The sequence below is a fragment of the Manacus candei genome, unplaced genomic scaffold (assembly GCF_025592945.1).
Source record: "Manacus candei isolate 608988 ecotype Guabito, Panama unplaced genomic scaffold, ASM2559294v1 h1tg000023l, whole genome shotgun sequence".
Taxonomy (NCBI): Eukaryota; Metazoa; Chordata; class Aves; order Passeriformes; family Pipridae; genus Manacus; species Manacus candei.
This window is the reverse complement of record NW_026138071.1, coordinates 6,078,746-6,098,054: the sequence shown is the minus strand read 5'-3', so window position 1 is coordinate 6,098,054 and position 19,309 is coordinate 6,078,746. Positions and strand designations below refer to the sequence as shown.

The following is a 19,309-nucleotide window of genomic DNA, read 5'->3' as shown; positions in this document are numbered from 1 at the left end:
GTAAATTTATCTGTTTTGAATTATACAAAATAATAGGTTCGTTCCATTCAAGTCTCATCCCAGACCCACCCCCCTTTTCCAGCCCTAGGGGAGGGAGCGTTAACTAATGGTCTGTGTAAACTGATGCTCATGCAGTAAGAGTTTGGAGAAGTGCTGCTTGTACAAGTTAAAGCAGGCACTGAAGAAAGACCAACCAAATAAAAAGCAGCTGCGGGAGCAAAGCTGACCCTTCTGAAATTAAAAGACCATGTCTTTCTCCACAAGAGTTTTGACGATGAAATGCAAGCAGACGATTGAATCCGAGAGGACTTACTTTTACCAGGCACTTTTTGCCAGCAATAGGTCTCCTGGACTGGCCAGACTGTGCAGCAGCCAGTCCCTGGCGGTGCGGAGCAGCCCGCGGGAAGAGGCGGCGAACAAAGGCGAAGGGCGCGGAGCGGAGCTGCTGGAGGCCCCCCGGCGCCGCCTGGGCAGGGTGAAAAGCCTGCACGAAATGCCCGGACCCAACACCCTCTACAACCTCTACGAGTTCTTCTGGAAGGACGGCTTCGGCCGCATTCATGAAATCCAGGTACAGCTCACTCGCCTACTTAACGCTTTAATCACGCCAGGGTTACTTAAAACCTTTACTTTTCTCACCGGGTCTATCACCGCGTTCGCAGCACCGCTGATGGGCATCGCCGCGCCGCCTTCGCGCTGGTGAGAGCCGGGGTTCAGGGGATCCCCCATCCCGTTTCCCGCAGCACTGGAGGCTTTGGCAGTTTTGTTTCGCCGGGGATCACACGCTGCCCCCGCGCCCCGGTGCCTCCCGCTCCGCAACCCCCGGGCTGCGAGCGCTGCCCGCGCATCTTTGTGCGCGTTGTGAACCGCTGGGGCGGCACCTCGGGCTGAAAGGAAAAAATAATTAAAAATAAAGGCTTTTTTTTTTTTTTTTTAGCAGGGCTATTTCACAAACTTGCAGAGGGCTTATTTTTGGCGAGCAGGGCTGGGAAGCGTGGGCTCCCGTGGAATTTCGTACCGGAGCGCCCACCCGTGCCGTGAAGCTGTGCGGGTGCCCGGGGTCCTGCCGCGGCCGGGGCGCCGCTCCGCTGCATTCAGAGACCATTTTGTTTCTTCTACTCCAGCCTCCCCTTACATAAATACACTTCGCCCATGCAGATCCCCCGAGGGGGCGGTAGTTGCGCCTGGCCCCGCTGCCGTCCCTTCGGCAGGAGGCGGGCGGTTTGAAACCTCCCGGGGATGCGGGACAAGGGGCCGGGAATGGCGGCTGGCGCTGCCCGCCCTGCCGCCCCCTCCCCTGGCCACCACGGTGGCGCCGGGGAGGGGAGTGGGCGGTGGGGAAGCGGGGCCGGATTGACGGCGGGAGGGGAGGAGGGAGGGCGGAGAGCGGCTCCTGTCACCTGGCGGGTGGGAGACGGTCAAACGAACCAGAGCCGGGCGGGGGTGAGAAGCGTCCCCTGGTTTGGGCATCTCCGCTGCTGTGGTGCCACCCAGATCAAAGCGTGTCCTCTTCCCCGGTGGCACCTGGCGAGGGTGGGTGAGGCGCCGTCATCCCTGCGGGGGACTGAGGGAGTTGGGTGGACGAGGATCCCCCTCGGGGATGCTGGCACGGGCAACAGTCTTACCGTAAGCCTGTAGCTATCCAGAGATGAATTCTCTTGGTTGCTTGGTCAAACGTGGGTTTCATTCCTAAAAAGTCACAGTGCAGCTCCTGGGGCCCTTTCCCCACGTAGTCTAAGCGATTCTAAAGGAAACGCTTGTGTGTAAAGAAGTAAAGCTATGGTTTTCACTTTTTTGCAGCTGTGGATCTGTAATGCTTTCCACTGGCAGTACAGATTTCTCTGGGAATACCTCAGATGTGGCACTTATTATTTTGCTTTTCTTAGTGACCTTTCCCAAATTGCTAGAAAGAGATTCAGCTGCAAGAGGTTCACTGCCTGAAAATTGCTGAAATTTAAGAAAAAAACAAAACAAACAAACAAATAAAAAAGAGAAAAGGAAATAAAATCAGAAAAGGAAAACAAAAGAAAAAAGAACTTTGGTTTGAGAATCAAAACTGGAAAGTTAAGATTTACAAAAGGCCCAAAAATGTTAGAAAGAGGGAGGAAACAGAAAGAAAACCCACAAAAGTTGCTTGGTTTTGCCCAGCTTTGTTGTATTTACCATTTTGATTTTTAAGAAGAAATGTAGGGCTCCTGGGTTTATGCTGTGTTTGATGGCAGCCAAACTAAATTGCTAATGATTAATTGTTCAGCTTGATTGCTTGCTAACCAAGATGCATGCAGATGAAACTTCAGGTCATCTAAAGCTTTTGTTTCATTCTATTTCTTTTTTTTCTCTACCTATGTGGTGGTGCACAGAATTTGAGGGGCACTCACCATGGTCTCATAACACCAAAAAAGATGGATGCTACCATTGGTTTCAAGTTCTTTCACTGTCAAAACAGTGAAAATTATTCAAAATATTAAAGGGAATGTAAGACAACCTAAATAGTATATGCTTTTCACTATCACTGGCTGATATGTCAATATTCTTCTTTAATGAATATTATTCACAGAAAGAAAAGTGTGAGGAATTATAAGTTGCAATATAATACTAGTTTTTATTCTGTTTAAAGTCCCAAAAAATCACAGGATACCCTGTCTGCATGCATGCAGAATGCAAATAGGCATTAACTGGATTAATAAGAGTCTGTTAAATTTAACAATACAGTGAACATCAGGAATGAATTAATCCAAAACCCTTTGGTAACCAGTACAGCTACTTAGACGATGTCCTTCAGAGCACACAAATATTTTTGCCCTATATCCAGGAGGGGTGGGGGAGCAGGGTGCTTTTTCACAAAGGAGGTTCTGTTCTCGGTAACATGATTCCAGTTAGTCTCGCCTACAGCAATTATGACAAAGGGAAAGTATTCTTAATTTGATGGAGTTAGATCTCTTTTGTCTTATCAGTGCTATGCAAGTGTAAAGAAAAGAAAGGTGAGGAGGGAGGGATTTGAGTGCTGGCAGTTTTAATTTATGATGTGTGAGAGGATAACTGGTGTGAGATTGCTATGCACTAGAGTGTAATATTTTTAAGGTTTGGAACAAGGGAAAGAAAAACTCATGTTGTGAAAGAAAATACGAAAGAGAAATCCTGGGCATTTCATTAGACATGAAGTTGATAGAACAGAGTTCAGTCTATTGAAAGCAAGAGATGTCCAAATAGTTTGTCCATATCTGTTTCTGGTTTAAAACTAGTATTTAATTTATTTGATTGAATAGCTTTACACTTGATTTATTTACTGTCAAAATTTATTGTTCCATGTAAACCTCACCATCAGGGGGAAAAAACAAACTGCTCCATAAATAGGAAAATTTGTTGAAACTGTTTTTCTATGACTAGTGACCTGTATTTCCCTCACTCCACTGATTTTTCCTTGCGTCACTCACCTCCCAATTTATGCTTTCCTTTAAAGATGCACGCTCTCAATTATCTCCAAGTTTAGTATCCCTAAAATATCTTTAAGGCAAGAAATACTTTGGGTTTTGGGTGTGCTTGTTCACACATTCCTCTGCCTGTGGTGTTTGGTTAGGAGCAGATCAAGCAGAAATGACAACAGCTGAATTTCTGCTGTAGCATTTCCCTCATCAGGATGACTAATATGTGGGTTTCATTTGAATCCAGATGCTGATTTTTGAAAAGGGTAAGAATATCGATGTAGGAGACCTTTAACTTTGTTTAAACCAGACTGAAGTTGGCCACTGTGTTCCAAAAGAAGTGACTGGCAGAGACCACAATTGCACAAATCTTGTTTTATTTGGAAACTAGGCAGAAAAAGTTATATTTTTTTTAAGCACTTGGTACCATATTCTGAAGAATGATTCATGAGTCTTAAGCTTATTATAGGCAATTAAGCAATTCATCTCTGTAATCAAGACTGAATAAAAATGTACTTTACATAAGCTAATCTTGGGTCAACACTAGACTTTCACTAGTGTAGTTGGTGTCAAACATCTCTGGTTTATAATCAGCATATCTCTGTAAGCAGATGTCTTTGGCATACACTTTGTTCAGTTTAGCTTGTCTTAATACTTTAACCAGAAATAGAGACTGTAAAATTTAATTCTGAAGTCTTAATATCTTTTGAATAACTTTTTTTCCCCTCTGACATGATGATGTATCTAAACTCCAAGTGAATTTGTGGGAATTTTGTTTCACTTTATGACCATGTCAGAACGAAATTTATTTGAAATAATCAGTAAGATTTCATGGGATGGTGATAGTGCAATCTTACTGGAAAACTTTTTGGGTTTCTTTTTTTTTATACATAATTTAATGTTTTCCTATCCTCTTTATTAATTGCCTGTTGCTTGAATCATATGATTTGTGGATCAAGCACAGGAATAAGAGCTTACCTTTCCCTTTCATTTGCAAAATTAACATAAGTCTTTCTCTAGTTTACTCTGACAAAGCTGTCCCAAAATGCAGTTTTTCACTAGGCTGTTGCGCTGTCATTGTCCTCAGTTAGGTGTGAGAAACTTACACGTAGGGGTTTTCTATAAGCAATAAAATGATAGAGTAAGTATTTATTTACAATAGGCATTAATTTAACCCTATGTACCCACATGTTTTTCATTTTTGCAGACATTCTTTCTAACCTGTTTGATCTGAAGGGATGTGTTTTCAAGTGCCGCAATCCTTTCATCTTCTCAGTGTTTGGTTTCACTCACACTTTGTGCCTTAGAGCTTTGGGTCTTTTCAGTCAGAGGTCCTGAACAGTGTGACCTCTCTGTTTTCCTTCTGAATATTTCACAGTAATTCTCAGATGCTTTCTTCTGACACTTCAAACTGGTCCTTGACTGAAAGGCTGAGTATCAAATTCTAAATGTGAGAGATCGATTCACTGTATGACAAATTGTCCGTTTCCTTTTGTGAGAGTTTTCCTTAGTAACACTTGACTTCTGTTTCTCTTTGTTGGTGACATTGTAGCAAAAACACACTCAGGAATATGGAAAGATCTTCAAGTCTCACTTTGGTCCCCAGTTTGTTGTATCCATTGCAGATCGAGACATGGTTGCTCAAGTCCTGCGAGCAGAAGGCAGAGCACCACAAAGAGCTAACATGGAATCCTGGCAGGAGTACAGGGATTTACGAGGGAGAGCCACAGGGCTTATTTCTGCGTAAGTATTGTTACTCCTTAATTTTCTTTATTTTCTTGTAAAAGTTTGCTCATTTTCTGAAGGACTGTACAGGTCATCTGGGAAATCAGGCTTTTCTGTGTGTGGAAAATTGTGTGGTTAGTGGGGGAAAGACGGCAGGAATTTGTGGTGAATGCTGTGAATTTCTCTGTTTTGTGAAGTTTCCAAGAGATGGTAATGATGGGTAGTTTGAATGTGCAGGGAGCTACCTTGCATAAGACTTTCTTTGGGAATGTGTTTCAAATAGAGTTATCTGAACTGACTCACCTGCAAGCTGTTTTGCAGAACAGGGCTTACTAACTTTGGCTCTGCACTGCACAAATGTGGGTTTATTGCTTCAGATCTAGACTGTTGCATCTGGTTGTAGGTGTGCTGTGTGGACTTGTTTGCTCAGATTAATTTTAGTTTTATTGTTCACCAAAGTGCACCCTCAGTACATTAACGCAGAGAAGTCACAGTATGATCAGTTCACACTGTGGTGCATCCCCATGCAGATATTTTTGTACATGGCTGATTCTAGAGGAGTTATCTGTCTTTAAAACTTGCATAACCTGGCAGTACATGTGGGTGTAGTTAATTGCCACTGGCAACTACTCACAGTCCCCACAGACATAGGATGCTTATCTAGCAGGAAACTAATTTTCTGAGTCATGGACAATCTGTTTCTTTCATGGTAGCAAAAGGCTTAATGTATTGCACTGCAGGCTCAAATCTGAAGCTGCAGTTCCCACTCAAGATAACAGTTCTTTGATACTTTGTGAAATCATACCTTAAATCAGGAGATAATCAGAAAATATCTGAGATTATTAAAGAGATAATTTATTTTGCTGATCAATAAGTTTCTCTGCTTTGCAGCAGCATTGCTCCAGGTGAAAAAAAAATAAGGGGAAATACATAACAATTTAAAATAGACACATAAAAGACAATTGCCTATTTTCATGAGGAATTGAAAGTTATCCCTGTTCCCAAATACTCTGCTCATACAGAGCATCGCGCAGATGCTACAATTCAGATTTTTAGCCTTGAGCATGAAGGTTTCCATACATAGCTCAGCTAAAGGAGAATTTAGCTGTAACTTGTTTTTCTATAGATAGGTCTGCTATCCTGTTACTTTGTAGGTTTAGAATGAGGGTAGCTGAAAGTGATGTATCAGTAATGGAATTTATGGTGCCAGCTGTCACTCAAACCAGAGATTGACTTACACCTGCACATACATGTTGCAACACTGAAATTTAATGAGGATGTGCAATAAATGCAGGATAAAAATGTAGGAGCATAATTACAAATATACATTATTATCATTTTCATTTTACCACTTGCTTTTATTTGCAATGAAAAATCACAAAGTTTCATTGCAGAGCTTTTACCCAGCTGATGATTGTTAAGGAAAGTTGTGTATAGATACCATTAATAATTTCTTCCAGGGAAGGTGAACAATGGCTAAAAATGAGAAGTGTACTGAGGCAAAAAATTCTGAAACCCGAAGATGTGGCTTTTTACTCTGAAGGAGTCAATGAAGTTATCAAAGACTTAATTAAAAGAATCCACACCCTCAGAAGTCAAGAGGAGGATGGGGAAACAGTAACCAATGTTAACAACCTTTTCTTCAAGTACTCGATGGAAGGTAAGCCCGGGCTGGATCACATCTGTAAAGAAAATGTGAAAAGTGTGTTTATGGTTAGGCATTTCTGTCAAATGACTAGTGTCTCATTGTGATTGAGCTGAAAAGGGAAGCTTGATATTCTGCCTTCATGTGTCTTCCTAGTTAGTGCAATAGGTATCAGTAGAATTCTTTTGTAGAGTCCAAAGAAATGATACCTTGTATTAAGGAACAATTCCCATGGAAATGCTGGTATATAGGTAAAATGTTCAATCAAGGCATTAAACGGTTTCAGTACTCTATATTTTTTTATTCATTTCTCAAGAATAAGGATGTTTACCTTCTAATAGTGTGATTCTAAGAAATGTTTATTTCACAATACACCAGTTAAATTCCAGGTGGGTAATCCCTGTGTGATGTATCTGTGTTCAGTTCATAGCTCATTGTGGAATACTGCTGTGGGTACTGCTTTTCCCTGCCTACATGTGCCAAGTGTGGGATTGTTATGCTTGCTCTAAAATCATCTGCCACTGGCTACCACTAATGAGGGAATGCTAAATGAAACTCTGGCCTGAGCCAGTATGGCATTTCCTGTGTTCTTACAGAAATCTAGTGGTGATTCATATTTCATGCATTTCTTGAACTGACTGCATATAACCCAATCTTGTTATATGTTATATGTAATGCCTTTTAAAAAGTAGGGACTCTTTTCTGACAGGCAGTTGAATAATTTGGAATTTGAAAAACTTCCAGATTGCTCACTTATGAAGATACTCTATCAAATTGCTGTCTGCCTGTTTGGTCTGTTTCACATTAGTAGTGTCTAAAATTGGCATTAAACTAAAAGTTACCAATTTTATGGAATTTTAAACTCTAAGCTTACTGATTCACTTTACTGATGGGTTAGTTTAAATTCTTCACATTCTTTTAGCTTTTTATTTATAACTTGTGCCTGGCATGCACTTATTTCCCATACAAATTCAGTTTTAATTAACTTAGACTGTAACTTTGGTCAGGAAACCAAAATGTAAGATCAAAGTCAAACATTATTATCTATTGTACCTGTTTTTAACAGGGAAAACAGGGAAAAAGAGACTAAAGTGTCTAGATCAGTTACTCTAATTATCTAGTTAAGTTATAATATTTCTTGGAAATATGTGAACAAACTATTTACTAATGAAATTAAACCCATGAAATTTATTTTAAAATTTTATTTTAAAACATTTCATTTGATGCAAATGGCTTTGAGAAAGTATCGAATTTCCTTTTTAAATTACTGAGTAACCCCACTAGCTTTTAGAAAAACTGTTAAATAAGAGTATTTTGATAATAGGAATAGCTTTTATACCGTACTATATGATGTTTTCATAAATAAACTGGGTAATATGATCTAGATTTCACAAGTTGGGAGGAAAAATTGCTAGAAATCTGTGTTCAGGAAGTAATTAAAAAATGCTTTGCTATCAAACCTAGAGAACATTTTGCCTAATTCCAGTAGGGCAGTTTCTATTTGAGTTCGGTCCAGTATTTAATAATTTGGGTGTGTTTACAAAAACTGATCCGAGAGACTGCAGGGACACTAATAGATGGGTAGGAATTAACTTAATAAATGGAAGAAATTGTACAGAGTTCAGAAGAATAATAATTTAATAAAAAAATATAAATAAAGTACTGGTCTCTGGTGATAGGGGTTGGGGGGATGGTGGTGGTGGTGGTGTTTCTAGAGGGGCAGAAAAACATCTGAGGAAATTACAGCACATCAGAACAAGGGACAGTCAGTGGTGTCACTTGCAGCAGTGTCACACACACGCTGTTTTTCAGGGCTGGGTGGAGTATACTATGTGCATTAAGAGCACATCTGGAGTGCAAGCTCTTTATCCATTTATACATACTCAGTATTCATTTACTTCCAGCTGATGACAGACACAGCCACTGGTAGAAACTCCTGCGTTGTCACCAGTTATCAGAACTGTCTTTGGATTTGCATGTCCTTGTGGATTCAGAGGCCAACGCGGCAGGCTCGGGATTTCTAGTGCAATGCAAAACACAGCGAGCGTGCTGGAGGGCTGCTCTACTTCTGGTGGAATTCCTGGCTGTCTTCTCATGCAGAGCATTATTGACATAGCAACTACTGTCTGCTACAATGTCTAGCAGGGATTTTTCACTGCCTTTTGAATTTCTGTTTCATCTGTTCTCCAACTGTAGTAATAATAACTAAACATTTCTTGTAAGGTGGTTCCCTCATGTTAGTATTTTAATTCCTTAAATTATTAATATGTATTTATGCATGTGTATAGCCAATTCTTTGATTTTGTATGTGCAGGTGTGGCGACTATTCTGTATGAATGCCGTCTGGGCTGCCTGGAAAACAACATCCCACAGCAGACTGTTGAATATATTAAGGCTCTGGAGTTGATGTTTAGTATGTTTAAGATCACTATGTATGCAGGTGCTATGCCCAAGTGGCTTCGTCCTCTTATTCCAAAACCCTGGAGAGAGTTCTGCAGATCCTGGGATGGACTCTTCAAATTTAGTAAGATTTAGTAGTAGAAAAGTTCAGCTGTATTTCTGAAGGTTCTATGTGTATTTGAATGGGACAAGATGCATTTCTCTCCTAAAATTATAAGAAGACATTGTGGCAGAAGTAAATTTCACATCAAATGCAGACTGGCCAGGGAACTATTTAAAAAACCAAAAAAATCTAGTGAGAAAGAATTTTACCAGTACACTTCAGACACTTCCCTATTTTATACAGTTGTTTTGTTATTTGTCCTCATCTGTTTCAACCCCCAGTCATTGCTTCAGGTCCAAATTCTTTGCCAAGGTTTTATCTTAAGTCACTCCAATTCTAATGAGGGTAGTTTTGTTGACTTCAGCAAAATTTTAGTTAGACACTCTGACAAATAATCACCACTAAAACTGACTAGAAAGCTAAAAAATTCCACTCTAACAATGAATTAAACTCTTTGTGAAGTTTATTTACATACATACAAGCATATAAGTTGACATAGAAGTACACTGCTGTAGTACAATATGGGTTTTTTTGGTAAATAAAACATTCCAGGCTACTTTATGAATCAGCTTGCATGTAAGTAAGAAGGAGTTGTCTTTGCAATTTTTTTTTTTAATATTCCAGAGGGTTAAAAAACCCCGAACTCTGAATGTTAGAAAGCTGCATGCATTTTCATTTTTTTGTTGTCTCATTCTGTGTGGCATTAACTTTCTGAGGATTTTTCTTCTTTTTAAAACCCTGATTTGACTGCAGATAATGTTTGTAGTCTCTAAGGTACAAATGGGACTCTGGGCAAAATTGCTCAACATGTCATCCCTTGAAGTTTTTCAATTTTTGTTATTATTTGACGCAACTCATCTTTGTCTTCAGAGTAATTAAGTTCTGGTTGCTGTTAATGTCTTGTAGCAGCCTTTGTGCTGAGTTGCAGCAGGCTCTGCAGAGTTCAACACTTCTTGCAGAGTCATCAGAAAGCAAGCCAGGTGGGCATAAAAACTTGACCTTGAGCCTTCTTTTCTCCTTGTTAGAAACTGTAGTCTCTTGTATCCTTTGTGCTCAGCATTCTTGTGCTGTGAGCTCCCGAGGTTCCCGTTAGCTCAGTCTTTCCTTACCACGAGTACCCAAGGACCTCCACGACCTCTCAGTTATTTTGAACTTGAGAAAGAAGATTAGTTTTGTTTTTTTTTTTTATTCTGGCTGTGTAGTACAATGTAGCATGAGGGAGAAATGTCATTACTGAATGGAACCAACAGAAAAATAAAAATGGACTCTTAACAATTTTTTTGAATCCCAAAGGTCAGATCCATGTTAACAACAAATTGAAGGCTATTCAGTCTCAGCTGGACCAAGGAAAAGTAGTGAATGGTGGGCTACTTACATACCTCCTAGTGAGTAAGGAACTTACTTTGGAAGAGATCTATGCCAATATGACTGAAATGCTTCTGGCAGGAGTGGACACAGTAAGCTTGTTATAATTTTCCTTGTGCATAGTTGTTTTTGTAAACCAGTATCATTTTGCAGCTATCTTTAGAGATAGCTTGTTTACAAGCACATAATTTAACACATTTAAGTCATGACATCTTTAAGTAATGCAAAATACCTACTGAGCTGTGTAATCTCTCTGCTGGAATGGAGTCAGTGTTCTCTTCTAGCTGTGGTTAACGGGAACCTATCACTTGGGAGTCAGTTCCTCAGTTTATTAAACATATGAAATAGCAACTTTCTTTACATTCAACTTGAATTTTACACATTTTCTTTTATTGGTTTGCATAACAGGTTGGTATTTTTCTTCTTTAGATAAACCGAAATAGAAAAGGCCGCTGAAAGTTAGTGTGAGAAAAAAATTGATCAATAAACTTGTATGTAGAATTTGGTAAGGGATTTTCGCATATTAAATTGACTGGGACACACATTATGGATCAGATATCTGCTTTCTGCTGGAGTCCATTAGGAGGGGGTTGTTAGACCAGCACTGATGTGGGTAAGGCATAAGTTCACCCTGCCCCTGCTTGTGCTGGCAACATACAGTCAGGGGGAGGCAAAGAGCTGTGGTAGGGGTCTCAGGACTAATGGGGCTGGTGTATCCAACATGTTGACACCTAGGAAAATGTTTTAAGCATCTCTCTTCCTTTATTCTTCTGATTTGTCATGTAGACCATTTGAAGAAACATAAACATTAAGGTCACATACGCATCTGACCCTCCTCTCATTCCTATCATATGAAATCAGTGTAGCTTAGTATTGACTGCAGCGTGACAATCCACAGACTCAGGAAAGATAAAAATGAGTTATTATATATACAATGTATAGAATTATTTAGAATATCAATGAACACTGTTATTGTAAATGATTGTAACTGAACAGTTTTTTAAAAGGAATTATATTAATTTGATAAAGAAAGTGCTAGGATTGTGTTTAGTAGTCTTAGAGAAGAAAAGATTAAAATAAGTAAAAAAGTAAAATGGCCTCTAGGGGAAAAAACCCCAAACCTGGATAATTGAATTCAGACTTTTTTGATTTAAGAAAGTTTGTAAGGTTTCTAAAGAAAACAAAACCCCTAAAAGCAATCATTTTTGAATTCCAAAATAAGGAGCATATGTAAAACTTTTTTATGTGCTGAATATGATTCCATTGGTTATATATCCCAAGGGCTTATGAGTTTGCAGATCTTTTTTATGTTTGGTTCTTAAGTAAAGTACAGTTATTCATCCCATTCATTTTCTGATCTTTCAGACCATTAATTTTCCTTTTTTTAGTATGCAACAGAGTTTTATTTAAACTAAAAGGACAATGTTCAAGTTCATGCCAACAAGAATTTCTCTTTCCATTTGACTCAGCTTTCACATCTGGGAACTGTCTCTGTGAGAGAACAGTACTTCTGATTTCCTCATTTCCAAGTACAAAGGAAAATTTAGGGAATCTTTCTTTCTCCTTCTGCTGTCAATTCAGATCTCATTTTATTGAAAAAAACAAAAGAGGTTTAGAGGATTATAGAAGCTTTCAACAAAATTGTAAGGCAGTTTTTGGCTACAAAGCTGTAATAGTGCTAATTTTTAAGAGGTTATGAAGGAGTTGGGAACCTGGGAAGTAACAGTGTTTATATCAGAGAAGTTCTGTGTACAGCTGGCACAATTGTCTCTGAGCAGAATAGAACATGGTTGTATTTTAGACTACACAGCCACTCAATATTGCAAGAGAAAAGAGAAAAGCTTAAGAGAATGATGCTTCTGCCATTATACCCCAGTCTGAAGACAAGACATAAAAGGTCACCATCATGATGACATCATGCATTCTAAATTGATCTTAAAACATAAGACCAAAATAAGGCATTTCCAGAAGCTGTTTTTTTTTTTTTTACCCACACATTTTTTAATAACCTTGAGCTTTGTTGTACTATTTGGATGCCGCCCAGAAGGACAGACTTCAGATGTGGGACAATGCAAACCTCAAGAAGCTCAACAAGGCCAAGTGCAAGGTCCTGCACCAGGGCCAGGGAAGTCCTGAGCACAAATTCAGGCTGGGTGGAGAATGGATTGAGAGCAGCCCTGAAAAGAAGGACTTGGGGATGTTGGTGTATGAGAAGCTCAACATTGACCTGGCAATGTGTGCTTACAACCCAGAAAGCCAACCATGTCCTGGCCTGAAAAAAGATTTTAACACTAAGTAAATAAAAGTATTCTCTTATCTTGGTTCCTGTGAAGTGTTTTTGTTGGGAGGAAGGTAAAACATATTGAAAACTAACAGTTAACCTAATCCATTGCTCTTTAGAATGTTTATGTTTCAATATTGTTTACATAGTTGCATTTGCATTTGGTTTGTCTATTGCTTTTTATATTTCACTGGGAAAATATCAACATGGATTGTTTCGGTATATGGGGCACTTTTAGATGGAAAAGGGATGAAGGAGGGGATGGCGAAATCTTACAACATCCCATTGAATCCAGATATGAATCATTGCCAGTCTGTTATAAAACTTTAAACATATAAAACATATAGTTGAAAACTGATTGTTTTTCTTGGCTTGATGTTATTTTGTATCTACTTCTGTTGTGCTTGATGATGATGATTGTGGTTTCTTCCTTAGACTTCTTTTACTTTGTCCTGGGCAACATACTTGTTGGCAAAGCACCCAGAGGTTCAGCAATGTGTTTATGAGGAAATAGTCAACAAGCTGGGCAAAGATCAAGTTCCTGTTGCTCATGATGTCCCGAAATTGCCTTTGATTAGAGCCGTGCTGAAAGAAACCTTGCGGTAAGTAGCAGACAACTGTAATAATAAACTGAAAAATTTAATTTCTTTTTTTTCTAATGGATTTTGAGTCTGTGCTATGTACATAAGTTTGTATTCAATTGTCCTTATTGCTATGTGTTGCTTTTATTTATTGTAGCAGTATTGTGTCCAAGGATGCTTAAGTGATGAATATGATAGACTATATTATGTTTAATCTTTGTAAGTAAGGTAGAAGTGGTATCACAAATGTAGGACACATCTGTTAAGGTAAGTAATTGCAAGCTTGATTTTTGCCCTTTGTAGGATGAAGTGTAACAATCCCCTCCCCAACACTGGTAGTTTGCAGTGTCACTTCAATGATTTTAAGCTTCTTGATTTAAATTAAAGGCATGTGACATATTTTTTTTAATATGTTTATAATAAATTTTCATTGTGAGGTGAGGGGAATAAGAGAATTTTAGAGAAGGCATCAACAAGGCTTTTTCAGCTTTAGCAGTAGTGCTAAAATATATCCATCTTGACCAAATAAGTGCATGCTTGTACATGTGTAAAACAAATAAATATATAGACCAAATATCTCAGCCTCCAGTTACTAGTAAATAACTTTTCTCAGGTAATGATCATATTCTCACAGATGATTCAAGGTCCTTGAATCTCCAAGGAGTTCTGTACTTTTGAAAAACCTTTCTGCTGTGAATGGATATGGCATTCGTATCATGTATCTGTAAATGCAAATTGGGATCTAAATGTTTTTTAATTGCATTGGTCATTACTATTGAACTTCTGATGGATATTTCTCTCTAGTTTATATCCGGTATTGCCAGGAAATGGAAGAGTGACCCAAAAAGACCTGATCGTTGGAGGATACTTTATACCTAAAGGGGTAGGTTTTTTTGCAGCCCTCAGCAAAGAGCAGAGTTTAATTTTTGTGTATGAAATGTGATCTATTACAACATATATACACTCCATTGATTTTTAAAAGATTTCACCAATCTAAAACACTGAGAGGAAAGTATTTCAATAACACTCATTTATACTCCATGAATGGATTATATAATTGGTTTGTTGCTGTTGTTTTCGTATTTTTTATTTGGGCGCTCACCCACTGATCAAACTTATTATCATGACTTGTTCTTAATGTTCTTGAGGGTGGAGTCTATTAAAAACATCTATGTAGTGCTACAATTCAATTAAAAAAGCATGAATTTTATTATCCTTGCAGTTTTCTAATTCTTTGCCTGTTAACTCTTCTTGTAGAAAGAGTTTAATTTCCTTTTTAAATTATTAATCTTTCCTTTATACTGTTGAAAGATTACACAGAGATCAGGCTAGAATTGTATGATTTTATTTTAAATGACAGCACTCCTGTGTTATAGCAACGTACCTTTGAAAGAATCAGGATTCTTAGTTGGTAATATATTATTCTACACACATCTTCCCCCTGCTTCCCTCCCCTTAACTGGGAACATCAGGACATCAATTATTGCTGGGTTTTGTTCCCCCCCCCCAGAGTGTTGTAGGGTTTTTTAATTCCTATCCTCTCTTTTTTCCTTTTCCATTGACTCAAATCTCTCCTCCCTTTCTCTCATACCAGCTTTTTGAAACAATTCTTCATTCTTGTGACTTTTGTTCACCTTCCCCACTGCATCTTCTCTAATATACCCAGCAACATTCAAAACAACTTGAAGATTATTTCATTTGATGAGTTGAGAAAGGGATTTGATTTTTCTAGATATCCTTTTATCTTCTAGAATTACTCAGAGATACTTAATTTTTATCACCTCATATTGCAGAAATTACAGTAATTGCATTTTAATTTTGTTATTTGTATTGAAGTTAGCTGAATGTGAATATAATTTGTTTCCTCAGACGCAGCTGGCACTTTGTCATTACACTACTTCATACAGCGAGGAATATTTCTCAATGGCAAACGAGTTCCGACCTCAGCGCTGGCTGAGGAAAGATAACTTGGACAGAGTAGACAACTTTGGTTCCATCCCCTTTGGCTATGGAATTCGAAGCTGTATTGGGAAAAGAATTGCAGAGCTGGAAATTCATCTTGCACTGATTCAGGTCAGAACGATGTGACAGCATTACAAGAAGAAAGATAAATTGATATGAATTTTTTTTTCTGCATATACCATTTCTGGGTGTCTTACAGTGCTCAAAAACCTTGTTTTGGAGTGTTGTCTAATGTAGTTATACTGCAAAGGCTTAAAAAATTGAAAACAGTCATGCTTGAAATGTAGCATAACTGGTAAACTACATTGCAGAAGGAAAAAAATATATAGTACACGTGAAGTAAAACTAAAGGTAAGATTGTTAAGGAAACGGATTTGGTACAGAAGGCTTTTGTAAGTGCATCAGAAGTCTTCCTTAATGTCTATTAGGATGGCTATCTGCTCAGTTTCAGTATCTTAGAAGAATTCAGTACTTACAGAGATGTAAAATAGATTTTATATTCTTGTACTGATCACAGTGTGACAACAAATAGTAGAATTTTTCTATGTTCCATGTTTAATATTAGGAAAAGTTGAGGAAGTCATGGTATTTCCCTCCTGAAAGTTTAAAAATAGATAGCTGGTGTATTGTTTGTTCAGCTTCAAAATGTGTGAGATAAATCTCTTGAAGTTTGTTTTAGCCCATGATTTCTGTGATTGTCATGGTTCTCACTCTCCCACCAGCAGGATCAGGAAGAGAATTAGAAGTGTAAAAGCTGGAAAACTCATGGTTAAGGTAAAGACAGGTTAATAGGGAAAGAAAAGCTGCACACACAAGCAAAGGAAAACAAGGAATTCATTCACTGCTTCCCATGGGCAGGCAGGTGTTCACCATCTCCAGGGGAGCAGGGTTCCATCATATGTAATGGTTACTTGGAAAGACAAATGCCATCACTCCAAACATCCCCCCTTCCTCCTTCTTCCCCCCACTTTATATACCAAGTATGATGTCATATGGTCTGGAATATCCCTGTGGTCAATGGGGGTCACCTGTCCTGGCCGTGTCTCCTCCCAGCTTCCCATGCATCCCCAGCTCCCTCGCCAGCCTGGCAGTACGAAAAGCAGAAAAGGCCTTGGCTCTGTGTAAGCCCTGCTCAGCAATAACAAAAACATCTCTGTATTGTCAACCCTGTGTTCAGCACAGATTCAAAATACAGCCCCATATCAGCCACTGTGAAGAAAATTAGCTCTATCCCAGCCAAAACAAGCACAGTAATTTATGTTTGCAAGTGATTATCTCAGTTTCATTAAGAGGTTTAATGCATAGAGGAATTGTGTGATGAAATTATAGTGACTGTTCAGGAGAGGTTCTAATATTTGACTCCTTGATTTATGATTGTTTCACTTGGTGCACTGGACAGTTTTTTTCTTGTTTTTGGTTTGTTTCCATCTGCCCAGGAAGAGAAATATATCTGATGGGATTGGGACTCATTGCTTTCTTTATAATTGCACATATTGATTGATATTAAAGGAAGTGAAATCTGAAATAGATAGAGATGAACCTCACAAAGTTTGAAAAAGACCTTAGTTTCTTTGATAACGCAGACTGTTTAATGTACTTATGTGGAAGTTCCTCAGAAAGAACTGGACTAGTCTTCCTTCAATCAGAGGAGGAAGATTTTGAACTATAATCTTTACCTTGTAACAACTATTTTTTCTTTCCTGCATGGGAATCATACACTTTCAGCTCCACAGAAACTGCAACACAATTTTTTTTTGTGACAGTCTGTTATGTCCTCTTTTTTGAAGGCTAATCTTCATCTGTAATTTTGCAGCTTTTCTAATACTTGTCCTCTTTATCTTCACAGTTACTTCAGAATTTTGAGATCAAAATTTCTCCCAAAACCAAACCAGTTCATGCCAAAACCCATGGACTTTTGGTTCCTGGAAACTCCATCAATATGAGATTTTCTGACAGAAAGTGAGACTCAGATATTTTGGAAATACTTATTCAATTTTCATGGAAACAGACTTGCATTTTATGGATGTTTAAACATGCTTGTTGGTTGGTTTGTAGGTATTTGGCAAAATGACGAAGTATTATGTTCTGCCTTAGTTGTAGCAGTATGTAAGAGAAATTACCTGTCCTATAATAGTTATTTACACATATGGAAATATATACTGAAAAAATTCCTTCTTGCACTGGGAATCTCCTTTTACCTGGAAAGACTTCTAGTAATAACACATGCATTGAAAAAAAAGAACACAAACCCAAAACAACCAAAAGTAAATTCACACATGTTAATGTCATTCAGTCGTTTTTTATCCATGTAAGTTGTCTTTTATACATAATAAAATATTTATACAGAATTTACAAGTTCTGAGTCTTATTTTAATGACTATTTATAATTGCATTTTTCTTTAGCATATTAAAGTTTGGATAGAACTGGAAGGTTCACCGCTTCATGGGAAATTACTAGTGCAGCTAGAAAATATGGGGATTTTACAAGAATTTAAAGTGTGTAATGACCTAGCAGAAAGAAAGATAATATTATGTTAAGGGTACTGTCATTCTGGAGGAAAGATAATGGCAAAGTTACTCAAGAAATACTCTAGGACTGACTCTAATGTTAATGTTTTGATTAATTGCTTAATACATAGAAGAGTGTTAATGATACAAAGAATAAGACTATGAAGTGTAAAAAATCAAACTCCGCTGTTTGGAGCTAGAAACAGAAGAGCTATGCTGCTACATGGGACTGGGAACGGGAGCGGGAGAGCCACTCAGAGTGGTGTCTGTGGGGCCATACCAAATATCACATGAGGTCAAAGTTCAGGAACTGGAGAGGTGGGCTGTGGACTGCATGGAGGATGGGGCAGGTTGAGAGAAATGGGATGAGGCAAGAGCAGCTTGTGTGCCTGATGTGTGTACTATTCACATGATATATATAAAAATGGTAGTTTTGATCACTGAGGTTTTCCTTCCTATGTTATGTTCTCACATAATGCTCATAACTCTAAAAAATGCTATCATATAATTACTAAAGATTTACATATTTGGTAATGCCAAACTTACCCTGTCCATGCCCAGAGAAAAACTCAGAAGAGCTATAACAAATCCCCAATTCTCGGTGTTCCAGAACAGTGTTAGTTTGTGCAGGGAGGCTCCCACGGTAGCAGATGCACTGGAGAGTTTTTCACCTCCTGAAGTGTCACAGAAGTGTTAATAGAGGATTTACAGGGCCCTGTGAAAAGCAGATGGCAGGATGATTTAAAGTGCTACCAAGTGATAGTCACAGCGCTGTACAGCTACTTAGCACAGATGTAAATACATATGCTAATACAGTCACTGTGGAAAACAACTGGTTTTACACATTGAACCCTTCTGATTTTTGCAAAGTGATTGGCTCTGTGTGGACTGTATATGTTGAAGCAAGATAAAATGTGGCTCACTGGAATGTGCGTCAGAAAATATTAAGTGGTCCAAAGCTGCTAGATATTTCTTATTCCTATACAGGTTTTCATCTAAATCTTATACCTGCAGTATTAAATAATAAAGTTGGAAAAAAAGGTGTGAGTAGTAACTGTTTTAATAACTGATCATTTAAAAAAAAATATTTTTATATATATGTACAATAAAAAGAAACATACTTTATCCTCTGTGATTAATACACACATTCACATACCTTTTTCCCTTTCAAAAGGTACTTACAACAGAAAATATGTACATGTATACCAAGACCTTGCAAATATTATTTATTCATGTTCTTGCTGAATAAAAAAAAAAAAAAAAAAAAGAGACAAAAACATGTAGGTGTCATGTGGGTATTTTAAAAAATAATTTAAT

At 38.3% G+C, this 19,309-nt stretch overlaps 1 protein-coding gene across 3 annotated transcripts; it reads left to right on the top strand.

The window, feature by feature from the left end:
* Window positions 1-79: 79 nt before the first annotated feature.
* LOC127470899 (cytochrome P450 27C1) lies at window positions 80-17,839 on the top strand. Of its 3 annotated transcripts, none has more exons than XM_051786950.1 (9): window positions 80-571; window positions 5,029-5,165; window positions 6,608-6,807; window positions 9,107-9,316; window positions 10,589-10,752; window positions 13,377-13,543; window positions 14,327-14,405; window positions 15,392-15,595; window positions 17,331-17,839. In XM_051786950.1, exons 1-9 carry the CDS (start codon window positions 248-250, stop codon window positions 17,445-17,447), a joined length of 1,602 nt encoding a protein of 533 aa, XP_051642910.1. In that variant the 5' UTR covers window positions 80-247; the 3' UTR covers window positions 17,448-17,839. The 3 variants fall into 3 exon arrangements, with proteins under 3 accessions (XP_051642910.1, XP_051642909.1, XP_051642912.1); XM_051786949.1 differs by having other exon boundaries at window positions 93-571; window positions 4,975-5,165; XM_051786952.1 differs by having other exon boundaries at window positions 423-571; window positions 5,048-5,165.
* The last annotated feature ends 1,470 nt before the right edge of the window (window positions 17,840-19,309 follow it).